The sequence below is a fragment of the Sphaeramia orbicularis genome, chromosome 1, assembly GCF_902148855.1.
Source record: "Sphaeramia orbicularis chromosome 1, fSphaOr1.1, whole genome shotgun sequence".
NCBI classification, from domain to species: domain Eukaryota; kingdom Metazoa; phylum Chordata; class Actinopteri; order Kurtiformes; family Apogonidae; genus Sphaeramia; species Sphaeramia orbicularis.
The window spans coordinates 25401727-25428913 of record NC_043957.1 but is presented as its reverse complement, the minus strand read 5'-3'; the positions used below and the strand labels follow the sequence as shown (position 1 = coordinate 25428913).

The 27187-nt window shown below is 36.4% G+C and overlaps 1 protein-coding gene across 1 annotated transcript; it reads right to left on the bottom strand.

The window, feature by feature from the left end:
• Window positions 1-8999: 8999 nt before the first annotated feature.
• arhgap19 (Rho GTPase activating protein 19) lies at window positions 9000-23543 on the bottom strand. The gene is made up of 12 exons (XM_030132760.1): window positions 23470-23543; window positions 20442-20716; window positions 20205-20285; window positions 19164-19373; window positions 17958-18184; window positions 17056-17142; window positions 16002-16067; window positions 13740-13946; window positions 12786-12893; window positions 12280-12393; window positions 11953-12054; window positions 9000-10309 (listed from the first exon to the last, which is right to left on the bottom strand). The coding sequence occupies exons 1-12, from the start codon at window positions 23511-23513 to the stop codon at window positions 10253-10255; spliced, it is 1578 nt and encodes a 525-aa protein (XP_029988620.1). The 5' UTR covers window positions 23514-23543; the 3' UTR covers window positions 9000-10252.
• Window positions 23544-27187: the final 3644 nt, after the last annotated feature.

Below are 27187 nucleotides of genomic sequence, written 5' to 3'. Positions count from 1 at the left end.
GAGTAATTTTAGCCTAACCTAGGGATTGTGAATGTTTTATTGGGATGTCATGGTTATGTGGTGTCAAAATTGAAAATGACAAAACAGAAATGACTAAACGAGAACTGTGTGAGCAGTTCAAATCAAATGATATTAATATAGTGCCAAATCATAACTAAAGTTTTTTCATGACACTTTGCATTTAGAGCCTGGAGCAGACCCCAGCTCTGGAGGATGGTCGTCTACCTGGACCAGCTGGGGCTGGTGGAGAGAAGATGAGATTGGGGGAGAGGAAATAGGGGGAGACACATGGATGGTCTCTGATACTGGTTCTAGTCAGTACATGGGCAGCAGCATTCTGGATTAGCTGAAGGGTCTTTAAAGACTTTTTGGGACAGCCTGAAAAAAGTGAATTACAGTAATCTAGACTGGATGTAATAAAAACATGGATTAATTTTTCAGCATCATTCCGTGTTAAATTTTAGCAATATTTCACAGATGACAAAAAGACAGTCCTAGAAGTCTGTTTTCAATGTGATTTAAATGATAAATCCTGATTAAATATAATGCCTAGATTCCTCACAGTGGTTTTGGGCACCAAGGTAACGCCATCCATGTTGACGACTTCACTAAACAACGCATCCTTAATATTGTTTGGGCCAAGCACAGTGACTACAGTTTTGTCAACAGCAGAAAGTTGTTAGTTATCCATCTTTTTGATCTCTTTAATGCACTCCTATAGTTTAGTTAGCTGATTGGTTTCATGGATAAGTATAACTGAGTGTCTTGAGTGTAACAATGAAAGTTGATAGAGTGCTTCCTTTTTCAGTTACCTAAAGGAAGCATGTATAAGGTGAACAGTATTGGTCCAAGAACCGAGCCTTGAGGAACTCCATGACTAACTGTGGTGTACTGAGAAAATTCATTATTAACATTAACAAATTGGAAGTGGTCTATTAGATAGGATTTAAACCACAGTAATGCGGGTCCTTTGATATTAACCAATTTTTCAAATCACTGAAGGATGTGGTGGTTGAATGCTGCACTAAGGTTTAATAAGACCAGTATAGAAATAAATCCCTCGTCTGAAGCAGTTAGAAGGTCATTGGTAACTTCGACCAGTGCTGTTCCTATGCAGTTAAAACACAACACTGTAATTTAAATATTTGTTTGGCTTTGATTTAGTATAAAATCAGACTTTGAGCTGCATCAAACTATCAAAACTTTACTAATACACCTTAATAAGAGCTATAAGTGAATTATATAATCATTATTTTGTATACCAGTGTTAACCATTTAAGTTGTTTCAGTAGTTCTATATTTCCACACTCAAGAAATAAACATGAAGAATTTGTAGTAATATCAAAATGACAATAGACTTTGTATTTCACCTTGACATTCTGGCATTTTCACAAAAAAAAGGTAGGTTTTTGGGTCAAATACATGTTAACATCTTATTCAGTTAACACGAGTCCTACTACTTCAACAAAAACATCAGATTTAAAAATGTGTAGTATTAAATAAACTACTGCGTTCTAGAAGCAGTAGAGTTGATCAAATGTGGAGCCGAGCTAAGCTTACTGGTTTAACACACAGATGAGGAAGAAATAGAATGGCCTCCATTTTGTTTTGTGTTGGCAAAGGAACCGGCATTTAAAAAAAAAAAAAAAAAAAGCAAAGGCAAGGGCAAATAAAAAACAGTAGATGTATTTCTGTTAGAAGGGTTAATCTTTGGAATGGCCTGGAAGATCAATTCAAACAGTCTAAAACAACTACAACTTTTAAAATTAACTATTATTCAAAAATATAGAGTTCAGGATTGACTAAAGAAAATAATTGTTTAAAAGGCGAGGATCAATATTGGTAGTTGAGATACGGACATGATTTACCTGAATTAAATCAAATATGTATTCTCTTCTGTTGTATACTTAGCAATAATTACATTGAAAAATGTATTGTTTGTTTTCATTTGGAAACATTGTTTTAATTGTAAATAGGGTTAGGCAAAATAAGTATTAACTTCAACCTAAACCCGTTTGGTCGCATTGTATATGGAACAATGGATATGTAGTTTTGTGTTTAAAGTAATTACTAATAATAGTAATGGATTGGATTTATCTAGCGCTTTTCTAGACACCCAAAGCGCTTTACATTAGTGACCCATTATTCATTCGCTCTCACATTCACACTCTGGTGGTGGTAAACTACATTTGTAGCCACAGTTGTCCTGGGGCAGACTGACAGAAGCTTGGCTGCCAATTTGTGCCTCCGGCCCCTCTGACCACCACCAAACATTCATACACCAGTGTGGGTGGCACTGGAGGCAGGGAGGGTGAAGTGTCTTGCCCAAGGACACAATGGACTGACTAGGACAGAGTGGGATTTGAACTGCCAACCCTTCGGTTATTGTGCGACCCAGTCTACCACCGGAGCCACAGCCGCCTCAATTAACAACCGAATAAATTACTACTACGTCTAAATTGACGTGGACCATAGCCTTTTAGACAGGACTGAACATGACGGTTTATTGTGACGCACTGCCATTCTGTTTCCGGATCCGCTGAACTCCGGTCCAGCTGATCTGAGTCTGCGCAGAACAGTCTGTCACCATGTTACGGTGAAAGAGGGGAGAGGGATGTGGACGTTAACAAGCCGGGTCTGATCTGGGACCAGCGGTGTGGAACTGGGCCACAGTAAGAACCAGACCGACCTTGTTTGTATGTGATTACAGCTGGACCCGGTTCTCCTGTTGTTTCCATTGATACAGATCCAACCCCCCCTCCTTTTCCAGCTCTGAATGGAGTCGTTCGTGAGCTGCCCGAAAGCCCATTGTAATTTTAGAAACTAATAACTCCATAAGTATTGGTTGTATCAATAAGCTGTTTCTGCCTGTCTGATCCTTGACCCAGAATACATAAGTACTCCAAAAGCCAAAGTCTAGCTCTGTCCAGTTTGTCAGTTATAAAGCAGACACACACACACACACACACACACACACACACACAGAGGCCACTTGGCTTTTATAATATAGATAGGAGGCTGACCAAATCAGAAGAATAATGCTGCCTACTCTGCAGAGTCCCTACCAGCTTTGGGGTTACTTCACTGGCTGACCTTTGACCTTCCTGAGGAGGGAGAGAAAGAGTCCCTTTAAGTGAGATAGAGTTGCATCATTAAAATCACAGCTGATTCACTTGATAAAATTAGCCACTATCAATCTAAATTAGATTTAAATTTAGATTGAAGCTCCATCATAAAGGAGAAAACTGTCAAAGCAAACTGTACATGTGAAGTGTTTGACAATCCTTCATGATATTTACATTTATGGGAAATAATGGAATCATGGAGAATGCAGTGAAGGAGGAATGTTACTGTTTTTCTTGATGCCATTATGGTTGAATAGTTGTTATTGTGTGTTTCTGTTCATTGTGTATCATGTATGTGTTTTATGTTGTTTGGACTTTGTATGGCTGCTACCTTGGCCAGGTCTCTCTTGCAAAAGAGAGTCCTAATCTGAATGGGACTTCCTGGTTAAATAAAGGTAAAATAAATAAATAAAGATGTTTCTGTTCAGTGGGTGCAACTGTACAGTATGCAGGTACAAAGACACTTCCACAGATACCGATATAGTTGCACCAGGCTCTGCAGATGGATACTGCCCTCTAGTGAACTCTCCTCAACACTGCATTGATGTAATACCTACCCTTTTTCTTAACAATATACCGTCGCGGAAAAAAATATTAGACCACTCATGTTCATTTTAATGCCTGGTACAACTAAAGGTACATTTGCTTGGACAAATATAATGATAACAACAAAAATAGCTCCTAAGAGTTTAATTTCAGAGCTGATATCTAGCCATTTTCCATGGTTTTCTTGATAATAACCAAAATCACTTAAGTTCTTATATCAATATCTATGGCATTGTACTGACAAAAACAGTGCTTTTAGGCATTCCATGTTTTCTTTTCTGTCTGTTTTAGTCACATAATACACACAGGAGTTAATACTTGATTGCATAATCATTGTTTTGATGACTTTCGATGGTCTAATAATTTTTTCAGCGATTGTAGATGGTTATTAAATGTCAAACATGCAATTAGACACAGCATAAGAACAAAAAATATACAACAAAACAAAACGGAATTTTGTAGGAAACAAAACCATTTAATCCAAAATGGATCAGGCACCAAGGAGACTAGTCCAACAAACAGGGTTATTTACAGTAAAGTACAAAAAAAAAGTATCAGTTTAACAGTAACAGATTAATTCAGCATGACAGAAGGACACAGTGTATTTAGAACAAAAATAGTTCAACTTTAAAACGATTTTAAAAAGTGTTATTATTTCTCATTAATCCTAAATATCAAACATCAAGTGGACATTTTGACTACTTTAGAAAGAAGCAAAACATGTCCACGTAGTCACTTTTGTCACACTCAACTTCCAGTGTTCCTGTAGGAAGTCATCAGTGACCAGAGTAAAGATCAAAAACAAAAAGGTTCACATTTAGGTAAAGGGAAACCAAAGACATGCAACAAGACTCAGAAGTATTTCACATCACAGATAATGTAACTGCCCATTCACAACAGAAACAGCCATGAACAGAGAAAAGGAAAAAGGAAAACCTTCTATCTGACTCATTTTGCTCCTGAATATAAAGATATTTGTAGTTAATAGAAATAAATATGCTGAAATTCGCTCTCCCATTAGATAGAAATGAGGAGACAATGGGAGATTAAAAAAAAACAAAAAAACAAAACATTAACAGTCAGCAGGGATTCCATGTGAGTAAAAAAAGACTGTTTATGCCCCTTATTCAGATCTATTCAAGGACCCAAAAAAGTAAAAAAGACAATTGTACAAAATTAGTTCTTCTTATCGTTAAAACAATGAGATCGGGGGAGGTAGGGTCGTCTTCTGCCCTCAGTCACATTCTACAAACCCATCATTTCAACATCCACGGCACCTTCAAAAACAAAGAGCATCTGCAGCATTCCCAACACCAGACTACGACACAAATGGACCAGATATTAAAAAAGCAGACAACTTCAGCATTTTCTAACATTTCTGGTCCTCTAGGTTCTGGGTAGGAGTATTTTCCTGGTGCATCCATAGTCAGACAACGCAGATCTCTTCAAAGTCACGTTAACAACCAACAAGTGGTACAACACCACCTCCTTTAAGACAAAACCAAAATATGTGGGGATGTTAGACGTTGATTCTCACTCAAACCATTATTGAGGTGTTTTGTCTGACACGTCTGTTTGTCCCTCTGAAATTTACACATCATTAATGCATTATTCTGAATGAATACTGGTGTGGTGAAGTTCAATCCATTCTGCTGTGCCTCATGGGAAAAATATTAACAACAGTAGATAGAGACAAATAATTCTATGATCTTGTCTAAACTGTGCCACTATTTAGACATAATTGTCAGTGAAATGACTCAAAGAACTGCGTCTTTCATCTGCATTACTTCAGCAGATTTCACTTCATTCTTTGAGAGGTGAAAAAAAAAAAGCATTAAAAGAGAAGAAAAGGTCTGATCATGTTGAAGCTCCAGAGACTGTTATCTTCTAAACTGAAAAACATCACGTGTAAATGAAATTGTAATTCAAACAAGATCAAAAACATTACTAGTCTCTCTCCACTGACCATAATTTTTTAGTAAGGTAAGTTAAGTAAGGTCCCATGAGCCATTCTTATGTTAAAGGATTTAACCTTCCAGTATCCGGGTGAGCACATTATGCATTTCATGTTATAAAAGGTCATGTTATTTTTCATAATTTGTATCTGGTTAGAATCAAAAGTGGTTCATTTTTGCATGATTTTTAAAATTCAGAGTCAGCCACTAAAATCAGCACATTGTAAACTACATTAGCATCCTTGTCTGGAGTGAGTAAAAAAATGCAGACACACTTTAGAAGTGGGGTGTCAAACTCATTTTCTTTCAGGGGCCACATTCAGCTCGATTTGATCTCAAGTGAGCCGGACCAGTAAAATAATAGCATAATAACCTATAAATAATGACAACTCCAAATTTTTGTGTTTGTTTTAGCGCAAAAAAAACACCATTAAATTATGAAAATACTTACTTCTATAAACTATCCAAAAAAAAAAAAAAAAAGATGTGAATAACCTGAAAAAACGGAAATTTCTTCAGAAAAATAAATGCAATTTTAACAACATTCTGCCTCAACTTATCATTTCTACATGTGCATTACAGATCGGATCTACAAAGACACTAAACACTTAGTAACAAGCAGAAAAATTGTTAAAATTGTGCTTAATTTTCTTTAGAAATGTCAGGTTGTTTATATTTGTTCAGGTTATTCATGTTTTACTGTTAAAGGATAGTTTGTAAATATTTTCATAATTTAATGTTATTTTTTACACTAAAACAGAGGCAAAAATTTTAAGTTATAAGCATAATGTAAGATTTTGTTTATCACATCACCCCGAGAAGAAAATAGGGAATTATTACATTCTGTAGGTTATTATGCTATTATTTTACTTGAGATCATATTAGTCTGTATGTGGAACCTGAACTAAAATAAATTCGACAGCCTTGACTGTGGAATTTTTGCACTTTGCAAATTCATCACACAGGCCGGACTGGAACCTTTGGTGGGCCGCATTTGGCCCCCAGGCCACATGTTTGAGACCCCTGCTTTAGAACATCTAACTGAGCACAAAAACTAATAACGCATATTAACCAATGTTGCTGTTAATCATTGACATATACCAGGCTGCACAAAAAAAGTTTGTTTACATTACAAACCTGGCATTTAAAGGGTTAAAAAAAAATGACAGTTATTGAGCATTTGGTATTCTTGTTTATGGCTCAAGTTGAAGAAATGCAAAAAAATGTAACAGTTAAAAACAAACTACAAAAAAATGCTGACATTACTACGGCGCTGTGCAGATTATGCGCTTTTGGTGATTAGGAAGGGTGTCTATGCTGGATACTGGAAGGTTAATAGAGCTGTCAAACAGTTAAACTGAATGAAACCGTTTCATTGGCCTCTTAAAGGGTTAATTCAGATTTTTTGAAGTGGACATATATTTGGTGCTTATTACACAAAGATGATAATAGTCTACACACTTCAGCTGGGGAGAAGCAGAGAATGGAATGCCAGTGAAAAAGCACAGTACTGCTGTGGATGAAGGAGGCAGTAAAACCTATTTAAGCCACCTACAAAAAAAATAATAAAGCTCCAGTGCCTGAGCCATAAAAGCCCATAATTAGTTTTCAGCATATTGTAATTCAAGTGCTCTATTGTGTGTGTGCCTACTCCTTCCCTGTCTTTTCAGGCTGTAGAAAATCTACTCTGCGGTCCAGGTTTTTGTCTAATCACAGACGTTTGTTCTGACATGTAAGGAGGGTGAACACGATTGAAAGCTGTACTTATCAATCACTCCTCAGATTGTCGGACACAGCCTGAACAAGACACTTCTGCTCTATTCTGTGTCTAAATAGGGACGCTTGGATCAACATGGACCGGCATCAGGTTCATCTGTATTTTTATTACGTCTCAGAATTTGGACCAAGAGGAGAGAGCTGCAGAAGGAAGGTGTGTATCTTCATTTTTTTTCCCTGAGATTCCTCCTCCTGCAGCTTTAAGTAGACAGTGTATTTACAATAATTTTACCACTCTGACATCGTTATCAGTTCTTTCCAAAGGGGAACAGTTGTATCACTCTTCAGGCTTCTGCTTTGAAGTAACACATAATGAGATTTTTACTGACCTACTATCGCCTTGAGGTATATCTACCACTGTTTAAACATGTAAGTTTGAATCCATACACTAAAGTGACACAGTAATATAAATAAATGCACCAGTGGGCTCTATGCACAGCCTCACTACTTCCTGAACTTCAGGTGGGTCCTTATTTCCTGTCTTTCATTATTGGACACACTTATTAATCCAGGTGTGTCTGCTACTTCTTGTTGTGACTGCTGATTAATCAAGCACACCTGGATTAATCAGTAATGAATAATAATGAAAGACAGGAAATAAAGTCCTGTCTTTCATAATAATGAAAGACAGGAAATAAAGGACCCACCTGAAGCTCAGGAAGTAGTGAGGCTGTGCATAGAGTCTGTTAAGGCAACACGAAACCAGCAACTTTTGTATGATCAATTTGTCAGAAGAATGTGGTCACTTTGAAGAGAATGATATAACAGAACTGCAAGATGACAGAGAAAATAATCTAAATACAATATGATGTGCACTTCATTTTTTTTTTTGCTGTTTTTAGGTGAACAAAATACATTTTTGCTGTTGCTTCTATCACATCAGTACATTACTTAGCTTTTCTGCTGGCATTTCTGTCTGCTTCTCACATTTACTGCAGGTGATTATGGATAAAACAGTCATAAAATCTGACTTAAAAAATCCTAACAGTCCCTTAAATGTGTAACAGCCATACTAGAGAAAGTTACACCAAAAAACAAACAATCTAAACCTGGGGTGTCAAACGCATGGCCTGTGGGCCAAAACTGACCCGTCAAAGAGTCCAATCTGGCCCGCGGGATGAGTGTGTGAAATGCAAAAATTAAAGTCAAGATATTAACGATCAAAGATGTCAAACTCATTTTCAATCCATCACTTTTCATTTTCAAGTGGTTCAGACAAGTAAAACAATAGCTCAATAACCTATAAATAATGGCATCTACAAATGTTTCTTTTTTGTTTTAGTGTGGAAAAATGAAATTACAAGATGAAAATATTTACATTTACCATCTACTCTTACACACAAAAAATTAAATAATCCAAACCATCAACAACCTAATAATTTCTTTTAAGAAAAAAAAGGCTATTTTAACAATATTCTGCCTCCTACTAAATGTTTAATGTATTTGTGAATCTACTGTAATCTGTTGGTTGTAATGCACATGTGTAAATGAAAAGCTGAGGTAAGTATTGTTAAAATTGCACTTACTTTTTTTACACTAAAACAGAGAAAAATTTGTAGTTATTTATTTATTGGTTATTATGCTGTTATTTTATCAGTCTGATCTGCATGTGTTCCCCTGAACTAAAATGAGTTTGACACCCATGGTCTAAACTTATAGCACCTTAACATTGTAATACACACTATGAAGAGAGGACACCACCCGATAGTAACACATTACTGCTCACTTCCAACAAGAGAAACACTTACCAAAAACCCTCTTCCAACTTTCATTTACCAACATAGAAAAGTTCCAAACGCATCAGAGAAAACCAAAAAGAAATGACCCAACCCACACCCTGCTCAAGGGGAAAAAGTGCCACGAGACACTGGCCGTGTAACATTTTCACATTTGACAGACTCCCAAAAGATCCCAATCACTGGAATCACAATAAAATATATAAATAAGGCAACCTACCGACTGATCCTGGACCAGCAGCATGGTATAGAGAAATTATCACCCAATTATCATCCAGTAACTTAGTGTAACAGCGTACCGCAACAAAAACCACACATCTGTGTTACAAAGAAGTGTAAAAACCTTAAAATACAGACTGTACAACATGTATACATATTCTACACACTACAGAAGACTGTAGGCTCAGCTGGCTAGTGGTTATAGTTTGACAAACAGTACCAAATAAAATAACCTTAAAGTGATAAATGACACAAGTAGAAGCCAAACCAAAGTAGAGATCCTGCTTAAATCGCATATGTGAGTAAATCTGGGTGAGTTTGACTTTAAAAGTTTTAATTAAACTTGCAAAACGATGAGCATTAATACTAGTGTGAGACTATTTCAGTTGATTTTCCAACATCATAATTAATCACGTTGAGCTAGATTGTAGCTTCATCAAACTTTATTTCTATGGTACCCTGTTTAGTGCAATAAAAGTGCTTTGTAGATGACAGATGAGCTGACAATAAGAAATGACAAGTGTATACCGTAATAGAACGAATGAGAAAGTCAGCCAAAAATGTATCACCAAATTAACATGAAAAAAATATTTAAAATGTTTGCACCTGACCTCATCTCAGTAAATTTAGGTACCGATTATGGCATTAAAACTTGCATCTTGTAATTTTGTTGCTATAAATAAGGATTTTATTTAAAACCATAGCTACAGTTCAGGATTTTATGTGAAATAATTGTTTAAGCAGGGTTCCTGGCTTTGGGTTGGCTAGTCTGGCTAAAGCTAATGCTGCTGCATTTTAGTCACAGTTAAACACACTTACTACATGAACAACCACAATAATAAACATGAGGAATAATAATATTAATACTGTCTGAGGCACAGAGTCGTGTTTGGTTCTATACTGAGACGTCCTGAGCTGGAGAGAAACACATTCTGGAGATGGAAGGAGAATCCTGCGGAGACAAGAACAAGTACTACTAATAAATAATTAGAATTAAATACTGGTAGCTCTGACATTCATACATAACAAAGGGAAAAACTAGTCAAAGAATGTGACAATTTAAGTACTTTGACATTTGACCTGACTTGTAATGAATCAATGACCCCATTTATATGCACACTAATACTCTGATCATTATCAGATTATTATTGATCATGTAAACAGTATAATCTGATATGTTTTATCAGATTATCAACAGTAATCTGATTATGACAAATCAGATTAACACACCTGGATTTCTCCCCAATACTCCGATGTCTTCATGCATGTATACCCGTTAATCGGATTTATTTAGTTCTTTAACATCTGCACATGTGGAAAAACAATTAAATTATAGAGCGGATGACAATAACAGGAAGTTTGATTCTACCGTCACTAAAATACGTACAGTCTCGGAACTAAATCTTATAATGGACTAAAACGTCTAAACCAGGGTTTATTGGTTATCGTATTTCTTAAGTGCTTGTAAATGTGTCAGATTTGATTATTGCAGTTATTAGATTTCTAACATTTACTGGATTTTATGGTCATGTAAATAGGGTCAATGTAGTGGTAACTCTTAGCTGATGAAGCTTTAAAATTTGTTCAAATACAGGTGCTAGTTGTTAGGACACATGTATATAGAGCCTATAAACATCCACCTGGACTTAGATAGTTCAGATCCTTCCATTAGAAAATTACGTCAGTGATAAATATGTTTCAGCTGCAGTTCTGAAACCTTAACTGATGCAGTAGCTTCTCATTTCTTGAACAGTTATCAGTTTGATAGAGAGCATAAAGATTGGACTGTGTTTTTGTGTTAAAGGTCATGTGGTCTGATGAATCCACATTGACCCTGTTCCAGAGGTGGATGAAGGGATTCCCCATCATGCCTAGTACCTACAGTACAAGCCTGCGGGGGCAGTGTTATGACCTGGGGTTGGTTCAGTTGGTCAGGTCTAGTTACAGTGACATTATGTGTCCAAAAAAATGACAGAAATAAATGTCGTGACATTGCATTATCTTACTGAAATGATGCCATAATGACTGTTAAAGGTGACCCGATGGAATATTAAAGTATTAACGGGACTTTTTTTTTTCCAGCCAGGCTGAGTATTTTTACCTCCGCCAAGGAACAGCAGGGGTTATGTTTTCATTGGGGTTTGTCTGTTTGTCTGTTAGCAAGATAACTCAAAAAGTTATGGACAGATTTTGATGAAATTTTCAGGAAATGTTGGTACTGGCACAAGGAACAAATAATAAAATTTTGGTGGTGATTGGGGGGATGATCTTCCTTGGCGGAGGTCTGTGCTCTCCGAATGCTTTTCTACTTTATATACGGGCATGAGCAGAGTAACACAGAACTGTGTAGTGTTTAGGCAGATTTGTCCCTGTTAAGGTGGATTCTAAACATGATCTGGACATGACAAATAATCAGGTCTAATCAGGTTCAGTCTGTGTTTACAGTCATAATAAAAGTATTTATGGTCTGAGTTGAAATGGGAAAAAAATGAATGAATGTCACAGACACAACACAAATTGTTTGTGTGTTGTGCCTACTTTAACTGATCTTTTGGAATTTACCCTGATTGAGAGCAAAAGGAAACTGCCTCAAACCTTGGAAACCTTTAGAGCTTTGTCCTTGTTGAAAGCAAACTCTGGATTTTTTACAACCAGTCCTGCCTTCCCCAACAATGGACCATTCAATGGACTGTTCACCTGTGAACACAAGAAGTATGAGAACAGTTAGCAAATAATCTGAAACTTTTCATCATCTGCTTCTTCTGTTCCAGATGAAAAAATAAAACAAATACATCAAACCTAATGACAAAGCCACTAACAGACTCAATTCCTACACCAAACTGAGATGAATACCAGAAAAAGGTGCAGCAAAACTAGAAATTCTTCTAAATATAATAAGGCTTTGTGTGATAAAAAGCTTACCGCCTGCAGGATGACGTTCTCTTTGCCGACCTTTCTTCCCTCCCTGGTAACAGCTTCAGGTGACAAGTATCTGACTCGTCTCTCTGCTGTCAGTTGTTCACCGCGAGCTTTGCGCTAACAGGATATAATAAAGTAAAGAAAAAAACAGAATGAAGTGGTAAAACAAAACTCAGAATCTAAATACTATATGTGCAGGATTGCCAAATTAAAGGACTACACTGACAGCCCTTTTCATTAACATCGCATTAGCATTTAACACTTCTAACAAACACAAAGACCTACAGGACATCTAACTCCAGCCCCTTATTCTGGAGTTAATTTTCCACTCTCCATTAGAATTATACTTCATATACTTCACTATACTTCATGGAATTATACTTACATGGTCGCAACTTCCCATGCATATATCCACACACACACACACGCTCAAAGTTTCAGCAGCTTTCAGGTATTATTTTGTAATTCACTGGTTAATAGCGTCTGTAAATTGCTGCAGAGATGTGTACCTTGATGAGGCCTCCAAAGGAGCGTGAACGTGGGTGTTTCTTGGTGGGACCAGGTGGGATTTGCTTGTGCTCACTAGTTGGCGTTCCTGAGGTTCCCTGTTTGACTAACTATACACAGAAGACAGAAGACAGTGCTTGAATTTAATAATATTGTCAGTTTAAAAGATTATAGTCTCAGAACTACCAGCTGAGTTTTAGGGGCCGTTTACACGGCGTAGGATTCAGTCGACTCCGGGAAGATTTCATCGCGGATTAGCCTTCTGTTAACATGGAAACGGTGCCTAGAGTGCCTGAATCCGGAAACTTTTGATACCAGGGTCCAGGGTGGAATGTTATCGATACGCTCCGCATTTCAGCTCCGTGTTAACGCGAATCGGAGCGTTCCGGGGTAAAATATGACGTCACCGCATGCGCGCGCAGCCAAGAACCGCCAGTTAACCCACTCCAGGCCAGTTGGTGGCGGTAATGCGCCTCCAAGCTGGTTCGCCAGCCTCTATGACACAATAAAGCTGCAGAAAAAGAAGGGACAACCACAACAACAATGGCCGGTTTCAGAACAACATACGTGCTGCTAACTGTGCTCAGCTCGTCTGTCCAGACAAAGAAGTCCTGCGTCTTTGTACGACCACTCGCCATTGTTGTTTGTAAACAGCGTTGTCCGCCTCGGCTTCTTCTTCTTCTCCTCATTTAAAGGCTGTCTAAACCGGAAATCGTTTGTGCGCAGGCGCGTGTTTTACCGCCACTGTTTCACTACAGCTCTACATCGTCAGCTACTGGTCTGGCATGGCCACTACAGCGTATTCAGCCGTCCTCGCGGACTCATGTTAACGCAGATCGTTATCATAGCGGCTTCGTCTTAACGGGGAATGATTTTATAACGCAAAGGAGAAATCTTTGCGGAGTGTTGCCGTGTAAACGTACCCTTAAGATGATATAAAAACACCCTGAAGGTACCTGTCGGACAAGCTTCTTCTTCTTGGCAGAGTCCGGCATGTTGTGATGGACATGTCTGAAGAGCTCCTTCAGGGCCTCCTCTGTGTATTGTTGAGCTGGTGACTGGCAATGCTCCTGGGAGCTGGGACCTACAGCAGCCGTCCTCTTCAGGGGCACCAGTTTTCGCTGAGTAGGAGAGCCATTCATCACCAGAAGTTCCAGATCATCCTGACAGAAGACAGAACATTAGAAAAAAATTGGACTAATGGCCCTGTATCTCACCAGCATGTTCTATCAAGAATCAATGACAGCTTGAATTTGTGAGGTTGTCAGGTTCTGCCGCTATGTTAGAGTCCTGTGGTCTTGATGCAGGAGATCAATCTTTCAATAGAAGTGGGTGGTACTTTCACTGGAGGAGAACTCAACTAATTAAATCAAAGTCCATACATGACTTCCTATCAGTGCTCAATCGGAACTATATTGATATCTGTAACCATTTCCATGTTATAATCCATCAAAATATGGACCATTATAAGTAAAGGCACATTTTTAATAAACATTTCAAAAATTCGTCAAAAATGAAAAAAATCTAAATTTCTCAAAACTGCAAACAAACTTAGACATTTTCCCAAGGAAGCTACATAAATAATTTGAAATGAATCCGACCAGTAATTCTGTCAAAGAAGATGTTTGGAGGAATTGCTAATGAAGACGACAGACACAGCACCTTCACAATAGCTCATGGCCTATCTGCCGGTGAGCTAAAAATGGGTTAAGAGGAAAGGGCCATCCACACCAAACACTAGGACTATAATGACACTTGCAGGAATAAGGCTGATAAAGAACATATTTCTCTGAACAACAGCTACGGCAGCATCTGAACCCAAAATGAATCCTGATCGCATGTAGTGATCAGACTGTGAGTTCATGTTTTTGTACCTTTTATCTACAATGTTCACACCATAGAAAAGGCAAAGGGTTATTTAATTGCTTAATACATTTTGTTGTACCAAAATACATGTATTACAGTAAACATATGAACAGAAAATGTTATAATGTCAAAATGTTCACAAGATATATCCATTCATTACACAAAAACCTTCGATAATCTCAGTAGGTCCACTAACGTTATTTCAACATAATCCACCACAGGATCTTAGTACATTAACTGTTCACCATCGCAGCTGTAGACTATAGTAGTAGTTGTCTTATTCATATTCTTATTCATATTAACACAAGGTATTTTGAGTGTGGTTGTTTTTATCATTCATCAAATCACTCTGATAGTGTCTATATAATTTTCCTGGAGTTATCATTATAGATATGGCAGGGACTACACCATGCATTTTACTTTAAAACAGTAAAAACTGTATAGTTACACTTCAATTATAGAGCTTAGTGTGGACGTCCCTTGAGAAAAAGTGAATAAAATGAAGAATTTTCAGACCAAAAAAGTACGACAAAGGAAGAGGGAAAATTAGAGATAAGAAAACTGCAGAGTAGCAGATAGATATGAACATAAAAAAAGGTTTTCCACTATAGCCTAATGATACTACATTTGTTTGTGTTTGAATAATTCTTCCACAACCGTGACCGGATTTGACTGTGAAGTTGTTTGAATGGCACGCATTGTAGCGTGACCTTCTCCATAAAACAGCATCTATGAGTTTGTAAACAGGACTGAAAACTGGAAACTCAGTATGCGAATACAATGAACATGGTTGGGAGACTGACAACCTGGATTTTCTCCTTACTATCCATTACACTCTGACTTAACTTTGCCAAATACTTGTAACTGTCCTTTTAACAGTGTTAGTTAACCATTTTGTGGCATGATTTGGCAAATCAGTTCACTACTTAAGGCTTCCTAGTCTATTCTACTCCACTAAAAGCTGTTGTAGTTAAGTGAGATGGGATGGGTTTCACTGAATTAAATTACATATTATTATCTTAAGAGGGAGAACAGACTAATGCCAAGGCAGAATACCTAATTAAATTATCTAAAGTGTCAGTGTTTCCAAGTGCAATATAATCTAATGAGCTTAAAGACAAATTGTGTCAAAAGACACTGTAGTATCAATAACTGAGGTGCTACAGAGATGCAAAAAACAACAAATAATTTTCTCCAGACCTAAGGGAACCGGCTTATTCATACAGACTCCAGCAAAAACCAATTTTATATACTTTTTCCTTGACGAAAATTAAGTATGAAAATGTCACATCACATTCACAATCACAAACAGGAAGTTTCCGGTACATTTGTTTATGTCATTTGCATCTTACCTTGGTCTGCAGAACCTTTGTTCCAGTGAAATGCTGTCTGGCATAATCCCTCAGGTAGACTGGAGCCTGTTTTACAGAGGACACATGTCATTTAGTCAAACTGGGGTCATACTAGGTTTCTGGTCCTGTTTCATTAACAGACAGGTGATGAATTAAGTCAAAACCAACTAACAAGTGTAAAGTATGGTAGGCCACTACATGCAAATTCCAGTATTCTATCAGTTTTCATGGTGGAAAACGATCCCCCATCATGTGTTCAGTTGGTTTGAAATGTCATGCTTATTAAGGCCATTCGAACTGACATCATGGTGGATAAAACTCATTTGCAGGTCGAAACTGTTGCCAACAGTGGAGCCTGTAAGTGTGTTTATTTTAACTTCTTGCTATAATGACACACCGGTGAGGGTTCATAGTTTTTACCTGCAGTAGTTTACTGCTCAAGCTCATGGTTTATTTACAGCACTGGATCAATTAATTTCATGCTTAGCTGTGTATTAGCATAAATCATTAATTTCTTAATCTTGCCCTGAACTTGACAGCACAGAAAAAGAGCTGATGAACCAAACATTAAGCATGAAGATGTGAAACCTTCATTAAAAGCCTCATCCTATGCCAGAGGAACCAGTAAATATCCAGTCTGATAGATGCAGTGGGAGCTAATCTTAGTTAGCTAACACACTATTGTTAGCTACTTTCCTCCTCCAGTTAAGACTGGTGACTTTACTTCATCCACTTTCTCTGCTCTTTGTCACTACATGAAAGTGGAAGAATGACAAGTTAATGCATTTCATAGAGTGCTGGTTGAATACAGTGGAATGAATAAGACTGGACCTGAAAGGTTGTCACAGCTTAACAACTGAATACGATACATTTAACATTAATTACATACTCAAACGATGCAGTCATCCCTCATAATGTATAACACCGGGGAATCATCATTCTGGAAGGTTTGTCCTTTCATTTGTCACTCACTTGTAAGCCTTAAAGAGTATTTCCACATTGCATTGTGTATTTGACAGCCGACTAAATTTTAAGTGTGTTGAAAAATAATCACCCTGAAAAGTTTCTGCGAGTGTTTGATGAGGAAGGCCATGCTGTTGTTCAGTTTCTTCAGATTGTCTTTCAGGTCACTCGCAGTCATCTTCAACACAAAGGTCAGAAAAGAATTTCATTAGGCATACTATCGTGGCTTAAATACTAGTTAACCCATTAATGGCAATCAACTGTATTTATACAGTATGTTCAGACAAAAACCCATAGAATGTTTTCTGTTAGAGGTAGAAACTATCATGACATAATTTTAAACCAATCTCTGATTTTACCAATACATAGAACTCACATAAAAAACAAGTTTAGATTCATTTGACATGGTAACTGAGCTACTTGAATTCATATAACATACATTTGATATTTGTCTTGAAGTTTCTGAGATTCTGCAATATATTGTCGCAAAAACACTGCTGGAAATGCAGCTTCCTATGACCACGTTTGAAAAGAAAATAAGAAATTAACCATAAAAACAAACAAAAAAAGATTTTCACAGTTATTTTAGGGAGAAATTGTTAGAAATGTTGCACCATGACCATGAGTTTCAATGCATTTCTATCGGATTTTGTGATATGGCTGCATTAACTTAGTGACGTGTTCCTTTTGATGAACTGTCTCAGTAACTAACAAACTCTGTGATAGATCTGAAAATATTCAATCGATTGGTGCTAAGCTCTAGTGGTCCAGCTATTATTGTAAAAGAAATGTAAAATTCCAGTGGAATGGGTTAAAAGTAATGACCATAATGGACTGAAAAACAAACTCATGTGAGTGTGGCATTTTTCTTCTTGTTCTACTTTTACAACTTTTTCTCCTATGACACTACAATCTCATTCTGAATAACAATGGTAAACACTAAAACTTAAAAACTGGTTCTTAAAAGTATCAAAATCTGGTAATAAATCTCACATGTCTGGGCCAGAGCACATGTGGGGCGAACATGAGGGCAAGGTTGAAGGTGGACATCTTGTTCTTGTCCTGTTGCTTGGCGGTGTGGTAGAGCAGGTCAAGGAGCAGTTTGAGCAGCGAGCGGTTGGCCTGAGGCAACAACAGGAAGAGGAGCTGCAGAGCCTCGATCTGACGCTCCTTGTTGGGGGTCGCAGTCTTGTTGCCATGTTCATCAAACAGAGTTATGTCTGAGAAAGAGTCAGAGTAGAGGGAGTAAAACCATGAGTACATCTATGGTCTGTGGCTGCATCTACAGATTGTTTTCCGTTATATCACATTGTCATTTGTTGGGTTTGTAAAATGTCAGAAAATGGTGAAAACCAACCAAAGGTTTACAACAGGGGTGTCAAACTCATTTCAGTTCAGTTTCCACATACAACCCAACATGATCTCAAACGGGTCCTGCTACTAAAATAATAACATAACCTACACATACTGTTAACTCCAAATGTTTTGCTTTGTTTTAGAGTGAAAAAAGTCACATTACATTATGAAAATGTTTACATCTACAAATTTTTCTTTAAAGCAGCATATGACTTTCATCACAAACTTTTTTCAAATGTGCAAAACCCCAGTGATAGCCTAATTATCACTAATCCATTAGTCTTTCTGTGCTTACACACCTGAATCACTTCCCTCATGGTGAACAACTCTGAAGATGACTCCATCATAAACACGGTCCACTTGTTTACATAACAAACCAAAACGTCACTCAGGCCTTTTTGTAAATTTTGTCGCAAAGTGCACTGTGGGAATGGTGACCAAGCGAAAGTGGTTTCTCAAAGATTCAGCCCAAAAAAAAAAGGAACCAGATCACTACAACATAATGTTATACAGCCCACAGGTTTGGCCTTTGAGCTGTATGTTTGGCACCCCTGGTTTTCAGTCTCAAAGGAGCAAACAAACCTGAAAACAAATCAGATTTGAGAAGCTGAAATTGAGAATTTTGACTTTTTCTTAAAAAAAACTCTCTCGAACTGATTATCTATCATTTAAATAGTTCATTTATTTGACATTCTGTTGCTAAATGATTGACTGAGTAACCATTGCAGGTCTTTGATGTTCCAAAATGAAAACAGCAATAAAAGTACAGTAGTAAAATGTAACTGATTAAACATGAAATTCACCACCAGATAAGTCTGTAGATTTAATAGAATGTGTTCCCACCTGCGATCTTCAGGTGTGCATGGAAGTGTCGGTGTGTGAGCAGAGGCTCAGGCAGCTCTCCCAGGAAAGTCTTGAGTAGTGTGGCTACGTCATTGGGGTGGAAGTCTCCAGACTCCAGGTCGACGTCTGCACCACTGTTGAGTAGCTCCCTCAGGCCCTGCTGCCGAATGCTGTTCCCTGGGACCCGAAAAAGACCCTCCACATGCAGATCTGAGGAGCAAGAGGAGGTTGGAACCAGTAGGTGAATACCAAAACACCTGAGTTTAAATCAGCTTCTTTAATTAAGTAGATGTTGTTGTCCAGGAACACAATGAAGTACACACTTAAGGTACTTGTCTTGTACTTTACTTGAGTGTTGCCATTTTTTGCTGCTTTGCACAACTACTTCACTATGTTTGTCTGGCAGCTGTGGTTAATAGTAACTTTTCAGATCATAGTTTTTAAAGTTATAACCATAAATCTCTGATTATTTGTGATAAACTGCAGGATTAGGTCTTGGCTCATTTAAGATTTTGTTTAAAACTCTCATACTTCTGAATACACTCTTATTCTCTAGAAGATACACTGTCATGACACTGTCGATTCAACTACAAATGGTATATAAAGTGAGGTCATCTCTAACATTTACAGGAGTAAAATGAAACAGTGCAACAGTAATCATCTAAAACATCATATATAATAGTAAAACATTGATCATTTTACTGGACTTTGACTGCTTTTACATTTTGTTGATAATGTTTACTTATTTTACAGAACTTTTACTTTGAGTACTTTAAAATGTAGTTTGGCATCATTTTAGCTATTCTGACTAACGCTCTCCACTCAATTCACACTACACAGTAAAATCCACATTTATCGGTGCAAATGGATTGATTTTAGACACAAGTATATTATATTGTTTGAAAACAATATCTGTACTAAAGATTTGTTATTTTATGGAAACAGCATCGAGCATTTACAAGCTTCTCAAAAGAAAATCAGCCAAAAAACAGAGAGTTATACAAACTAAAAAACAGGAGTGATTTTGTTGGGTGTACTCACTCTTGCTGAGGTATTCAATGAGCTGATAGATTTGTGCGATGCAGCTCTCTGTCAGTGGAGTCCCGAATACAACGCCTTTATCTGTGACGGAGACAAGAAATATGAAAAAAGACAATGAGAGATTATTCCAATTAAAAAAATGTTCTTAGAAGTTGCATTTCTGCTCTGTAACATTTAAACAATGACATTTTTCATCTCAAACAATGCTGAAATATGTACTATTTTTCAATCTCTGACCTTTGCGTTTGAGGAAGTTGAAAGAACGGAAAAAGCCTCCATTTCCCCCCGTTGGGGTTTTAGGGCTCTCCTCCCCGAGAAGTTGAGAAAACTCTGTCCCCGGAAGATCAATAAGACGGGTGATGTTACTGAGCACCAGCTCCAGGAAAACTTCCGGGTTCTCGTGGCGGAGTTTTTCCACAAAAAAGTCTGGGTTGAAAATGACAGGAGGCCGGCCAGAGTGAGACCCCCCCAAGGACTCGTCAGGATTGGTTACCATACTGCTCACTGTACCTCTGGGGGGACAACATAGAAGCTTCTTTGTTATAAAATACTGATAGACATTAGCATCCATTGCAATAGGGGTGGGCAATATGGCAAAAAAAAAAAAAAAATCACGATTTTTAAAAAACAAAATCATGATCTCGATTTTATCACGATTCTTTACATTGATCTTTGAGGCTAATTTGCATATCTTTTGCCAGGTAAAAAGTCATTGCTTCTGTTACTTCTTTCCACCATTTGCTGCTCTTCTCATAAAGAGTGTCTTTAATAAATGCTTGCGTTAAACTTGCTTGCTTTCCTTTAATACTACCTGTTGCCTCTGGCTGCAGTGTGGCTGGTCCTCTAGCAGTTTTGTTGTCAGATGATTGAATAGGCTCATAGTGTCACCATCTGACATGTGAACCGTGTCAAATTTTGTGAATTACTGTTGTTTGTGATTTGTCGTTTGGGGAAAAGCCAAACCAATTCTATACGACAGGAAGCAACCAGTCCGTTTCGCTGTCAGCCGTGACTCCTGCTCCACAACATGAAATCCACATGACTTGGATGCGAACCGACGTGATGCGTCTGTGCGTAAGCATATAACTATATCCAGAGCTGTTGAATACTCTATGGCTCTGACTACATCATATTATAGATGATTCCATGGTCTCTCTACTTTGTCGGATCTTCGATACGTTCTAATCCTTCACGTTCTAATATTGTCATATCACACATCCCTACAGCATTACAACAACACAGAGGCTAACCCTGGTCCATTATGTGACAGAGGATGAATCTGTGGCCTGGTCTTTTGTGTGAGGATGTTCTGCTGGGGGTTTCTCCCAACACCAATGAATATGCATAAGATACAACACTAATAAAATGCAGAAGGGCCTGCAATTAATAGTTATTTTCATTGCTGATCAATGTGTGAATTAGTTTATCAATTTACAGATCAGTTCTTTGGTCTATAAAAACTCGCTCAAAAAGAGCATCTGTAAATGTTTTGTTTCACAACCCAAAGCTTTTCCGTTTACAGAGAGGAGGAAAGAAATGAGAAACTATCCAAATACAAGCAGTATTAATCAGAAAAACTTGACTGTTCTCTTTTGAAAAACTCACTCTCTTGAGGGGTTGCTTGTTGCAGCTCAAACGTAAAATCCCATATCTCTGATCTAATTTGGACAGTCAGCCTCCTCCATAAAAGAATGTCAACTCAAACACATTACCGACTGAAATCAAACCAACTACAGACATCAACTCCTGCCAGTGATAAAGGTTGTTTCTTACATTTGTATAGTTGAATTTGTGCTCAACCATACAAACACTCATTCATATCATTAATTCAACTCTGTGATGCACAATTTAATGGAAAAAGTCACATTACATTTATCTTGAACAATGTTATGATTTTAGTTGATTTGTTTGGTCATCAGGGAAAATGCACAGAATAATGATCATTTTGAAATGTGTCTTCTTTCACAATGAAACTAGTATAACAAAATAATAATAATAATTTCTCTCTCTGCTCAGTGCCATTGAATCCAGACTATCATAATACACACTCTGACCTTTAAAATGCAGTCTTTTGTAATTGCACTGGCCGACAATGTGATTTGATTAATTATGCAACTCTATTTTGAATCCATAGTTCTTGCTTTAAATAGCTTACCCTGCAATAGAAATATTTTTTTCCCCTAACTCTTAGTTTTGTGACTATTTGTACACTTGTGCAAAACGCACTATTCAAGGCTCTAAGAGCTATAGTGGAGGCTTATGTTAACGTGCAATCTTTTCTGTTCCTATGTGAAATATTTATTCAAATTAACTGTTAAAACCATGTCTTGTTCATATATACTATTATATCTAGCTATTTATTCTGCTACTGCGTGGCTATATTCATAACATCAGAATAAGAATTAAGTTTATTTGCCAAGTGAATCAACACATTCAATGAATTCGTTGCCAGTAGTTGTCATCACTATTGGAGAGATAAGTACAAAATGTAAAAAAAAGAAAAACTGTACATAAAAACAGAGGTATCTACTTATATACAATAGCAGTGCAACGTGACACATGAATTTTGATAATTGTGGACAACATATATAAGAGCAACATAATATATAATAAATTTAGACTATTTATATGGTTATATATTACTTTAGCTGTTATTTGTTTGGTTTTAACACATGCAGATCTCAAGATGTCTGTCTGATTCTGATTAATTTTTCGTCTAGCTAACACTGACAGCGTTGTAAGACATCCGTATCAAACCTTACATCTAAACAAATCTTGACAACGATTAGTGTAATAAAACAGTTTTGTCCAGAACTGCTGAAACAACATGTGAGGAATGCAGGCACTGAAACATAGAGGTGATGGATTAGCATACAGGTAATTCACCAAGATGGTTTAGAATAACTAGCTAAGCTAACTATTTAGTGATGAGTTATGTGAGGTTAGCACTCATGCATGCTAGCCACTAGTGAAACTCCCAGCTAAAGTGACATAATTGTAATACTTCTACAGTTAATTCAATTTGTTGTTATGAAAGCTACTTGAAAGTAAAAGCTATTTTGTCAACTTTTATGAAGCTAGCGTCAGTTAGCTGTTAGCTAGCTGTCCTAAACTGATAAAAGGCTTCACTAACAGTCACACAAACGGTACCTATAAGGACTGTTTCAAAACTTCACAACTTCAGATTTTACTGTAAGCGAAGTCTACTTCCCTCTACTGAAAATACCGTTCGGAACTAAAAGCATGTTAAATGTATTCTTCTTACCTATTATTTCGTGTATTTTCATCGACATCTTTACCAGCTGCCATGTTCAGTTTGAATCCTCCGCTGTTACCATCGATGCCACGCCCACTCCAACAACCATTGGCAGGTTGCGGAAAGTGGGTGAGACTATCCCCTGCTCCTGGCTGTGATTGGTTGGTTTGAATTCACCAGCTTTGTCAACAGGAAAACAGCATCTTGGGTTTTAATGCAAATGCAAAAATGATGTTCATGATCTGATATTGTGAGCATGAGCTTGCCAGTGCAAATTGACAGTCATGCTTCTGTAAACATTTAGCACCACCACAGTGTGAATGTGAGAGCAGATGAATAATGGATCGATAATGTAAAGCGCTTTGGGTGCCTTGAAAAGCACTGTAGAAACCTAATCCAAACTGACTAACAAAATATATTATTAGCTGAACACAAAAGCATCCACCATCATTTATCAAACTTCATGGGTTTTACCGGTGAATGAATGTTGTAGACCAGGGGTGTCAAACTCATTTTCTTCCAGGGGCCACATTCAGCCCAATTTAATCTGAAGTGGGCCGGACCAGTAAAATAATAGCATGTTAGCCGATAAATAATGACAACTCCAAATTGTTTTAGTGCAAAAAATAACATTCAATTATGCCAATATTTACATTTACAAACTATCCAAACAAAAAGGACGCGTATAACCTGCAAAAATGAAATTTGTTAAGAAATGTAAGTACAATTTTATCAATATTATGCCTTGACTCATCATTTATAGGCTACATGTGCATTGCAGATCAGATCTACAAAGACACAAAACATTTAGTAACAGGCAGAATGTAGTTAAAATTGCACTTAATTTTCTTAAGACATTTCAGGTTGTTCATATTTGTTCAGGTTATTCACATTTTATTGTTAAAGAATAGTTTCTTAACGTAAATATTTTCATAATTTAATGTTTTTTGCTCTAAATCAAAGAGAAAAAATTGATGTTATCATTATTTATAGGTTATTATGATATTATTTTTGAGCTTGATGCCCTAACTTGCACTTTGCCAATTCATCCGGATTGGAAACTTTGGATTTGGCCCCCGGGCCGCATGTTTGACACCTGTGTTGTAGAAGATGACAGTGTTTCTACATTTATTACAGAGCCTCTGAACGTCCAAATGGGTCATATCTGATGACCATGAAGACATGACAAACAGTGTTTTACTCCAATTACATGTATTGATAGGATTAGTGGATCAACAGATATTAAACATTTTTACCATATATCTTTTAGTCACTTGTGAGTATTAGAGGCTTAATTATCTTAAGGATATATTTACATGATAATATATAGTATGAATGTATTTTTAAACAGTATATTATACCAATTATTGCTCAGAAATATGATAATTCTAGGATGATAGTGAGGACAGGTCAGGGTCAGATCACACTAGGCTGAAAATGACTTTACTTTTATTATCTGCAAACATAGTCCTTCTTCCATAAAAAGCGTTCAAAGATTTTTACTGAGATGCTGCAGACTTGTGGCAAACAATGGTGACATTAACTTTATCTCTTTCATTTTAAGAGGAAGTAAATATATTTTTGCATATTTACCTCATCACAGAGAGGTGACAAAAACATTCTGTTCAAAAACTACATCCTTATCTGGAACTTGTTTGTATGAATGCAAACATTGAGTCTTTGTCCTGATCATAGACTTGGTGAAAACATCTCATCCATAAGAAAACAACCAACCATGGATTTCAGAGCCTCATCCAGTGGATTTGTGCTTTTTCTTCTCTCTGTGTCAGGTGCAGCATGTTTACATTTTTCATTTTCAGTGATTCTTTTTTATTCAGCACTGTCTTAGGCCTCTATGAGGACTGTTGTTTTGTTTTTTTTTAGTCTCTATTAATCAACATAAAACTGGAATATACAGGTAAAACATAAACAGTATTAAAACAAACAATTCAGAGCAAAAATATGAAAATTATTGAAGGTGTATTGGATCATTTGAATGGTAAGCACAGAGAAAATTTCCTTATTGTGTACTGGGTGCTAATGCAGTTTTAAACATTTACTTTTGCTTTTTGAAACCATTCATTACTAATTTTCTTCTTTTTTATCACTGGGTTTCTCTTTGTATTTTTAAAAACAGACAGACAGACTTCCATACTATCATGAGTCTATTAGGCTTAGGTTTTACCTGAGAAAAACTCTGAGACTTCTCTGTAAATATGAAGAGAAAAGATACCATATTAGCTTGAAGAGAGAGTGTATATTTTTTTCTTATAAGCTTTTTTTTAATATAAGTGGAAGTTTGTGTGTTGAGTTATTTTCAAAAATATTGTAATAATGTACTTTTAACATTACATTTTCTATTTCTGTTTCTCAATCAATTAATCAATTAATTTTTTTTTTTTTTTTTTCTCAGTAAATCACAGGTTAAAATATTAAGACCTTGGACATTTGGATGCATCTTTAAGTATACATTTCAGTTGAAAGTCTGTAAAAGTGTTTATCAGTGATTACATTTAACTTTGGTTTGTATCTGTTCTATTTTTACTGATTTTAAGTAACATTAAAAGTAACAATGAATGAATTACTGCTTAAATTTATCTTAACCCCCAGTCCTTTATAGGTTCTGTTGTATTTGTATATATTTCACATAACAGCATTATCTTACATCCTTGTTCATTCTGTTGTAACAATTATTACATGTTCATTTAAACTCACACATACAAACACTGCAGATTGCACATTAATATTACAAGCTTTGTTTTGCCTTTCTTAGTGTTTTCACTGTACCAGCTTGCAGAAATGAAAATGTACATACAAGTAGATGTTTCTTTATCACATCTCCTCTAAATCTAAATATTCTCTGCTCATCGCCCTGAACAGTCCAGCTGTCTTGTACCAGAGAGGTTCCATGTACCAACAGAGGTAACCCTTGTTTAACACAATGTCATATAGAATAGAATAGAATAGAATAGAATAGAATAGAATAGAATAGAATAGAATAGAATAGAATAGAATAGAATAGAATAGAATAAGCTTTATTGTTTTGGCAAAATACCAGTGTACAGTGCATTAAAGTTAGTTTTTATGGTTTGTAAACTGCTCAGACTAAAATAAACACACAACAATTAGAAACATTCGAGAATAAAAATATGAATAAAAAAAAACAGACAAGTAAAAAGACACACACAAAAGTGAAAATAGATAAATTGAAATATATAAAACAAATAAAATACAAAAGACCAATAAAAGATCAGAGCACATGTAAATAAAAAACAATAAATAAAACTAATAAATAAAACCAATAAACTAAGAATAACAGCACACCTGAATTATAAGTATTAAAAGGAATTCAATTAATTCAAACACTCAAACATCAATATATTAAACTTTTATAATATTAAAATAGAATAGAATAGATCTTTATTGTCGCTGTCACAGGAATGATGAAAATCCATTTAGCAACTCTTTACTGTTTATATACTGTATATATTCTGATATATTTATATACTATAAATATATCACACAAAATACTGAAAAATATTGGCAATGTGCAAATCTACAGGATAAAATATTAAATATACAGGGTGGGGAAGCAAAATTTACAATATTTTGAGGCAGGGATTGAAAGACAGTGTATGACCAATTAGTTTATTGAAAGTCACGAGAATTTATTTGCCACAAGAAAATTGACATAATAGAAAATGTTTTTATTCTATGTGTCCTCCTT

What these genes read in the sequence shown, in the direction of transcription:
- arhgap19 (XM_030132760.1), bottom strand. Translation starts at nt 23,513, where the DNA reads ATGGCAGCTGGTAAAGATGTCGATGAAAATACACGAAATAATAG. An exon ending in GAAAATACACGAAATAATAG is followed by an intron (nt 20,717 to 23,469) that starts GTAAGAAGAATA and finishes TTGTCCCCCCAG; the next exon opens with AGGTACAGTGAGCAGTATGG. An exon ending in CAAAGGTTCTGCAGACCAAG is followed by an intron (nt 13,947 to 16,001) that starts GTAAGATGCAAA and finishes GTCTTCTGTCAG; the next exon opens with GATGATCTGGAACTTCTGGT.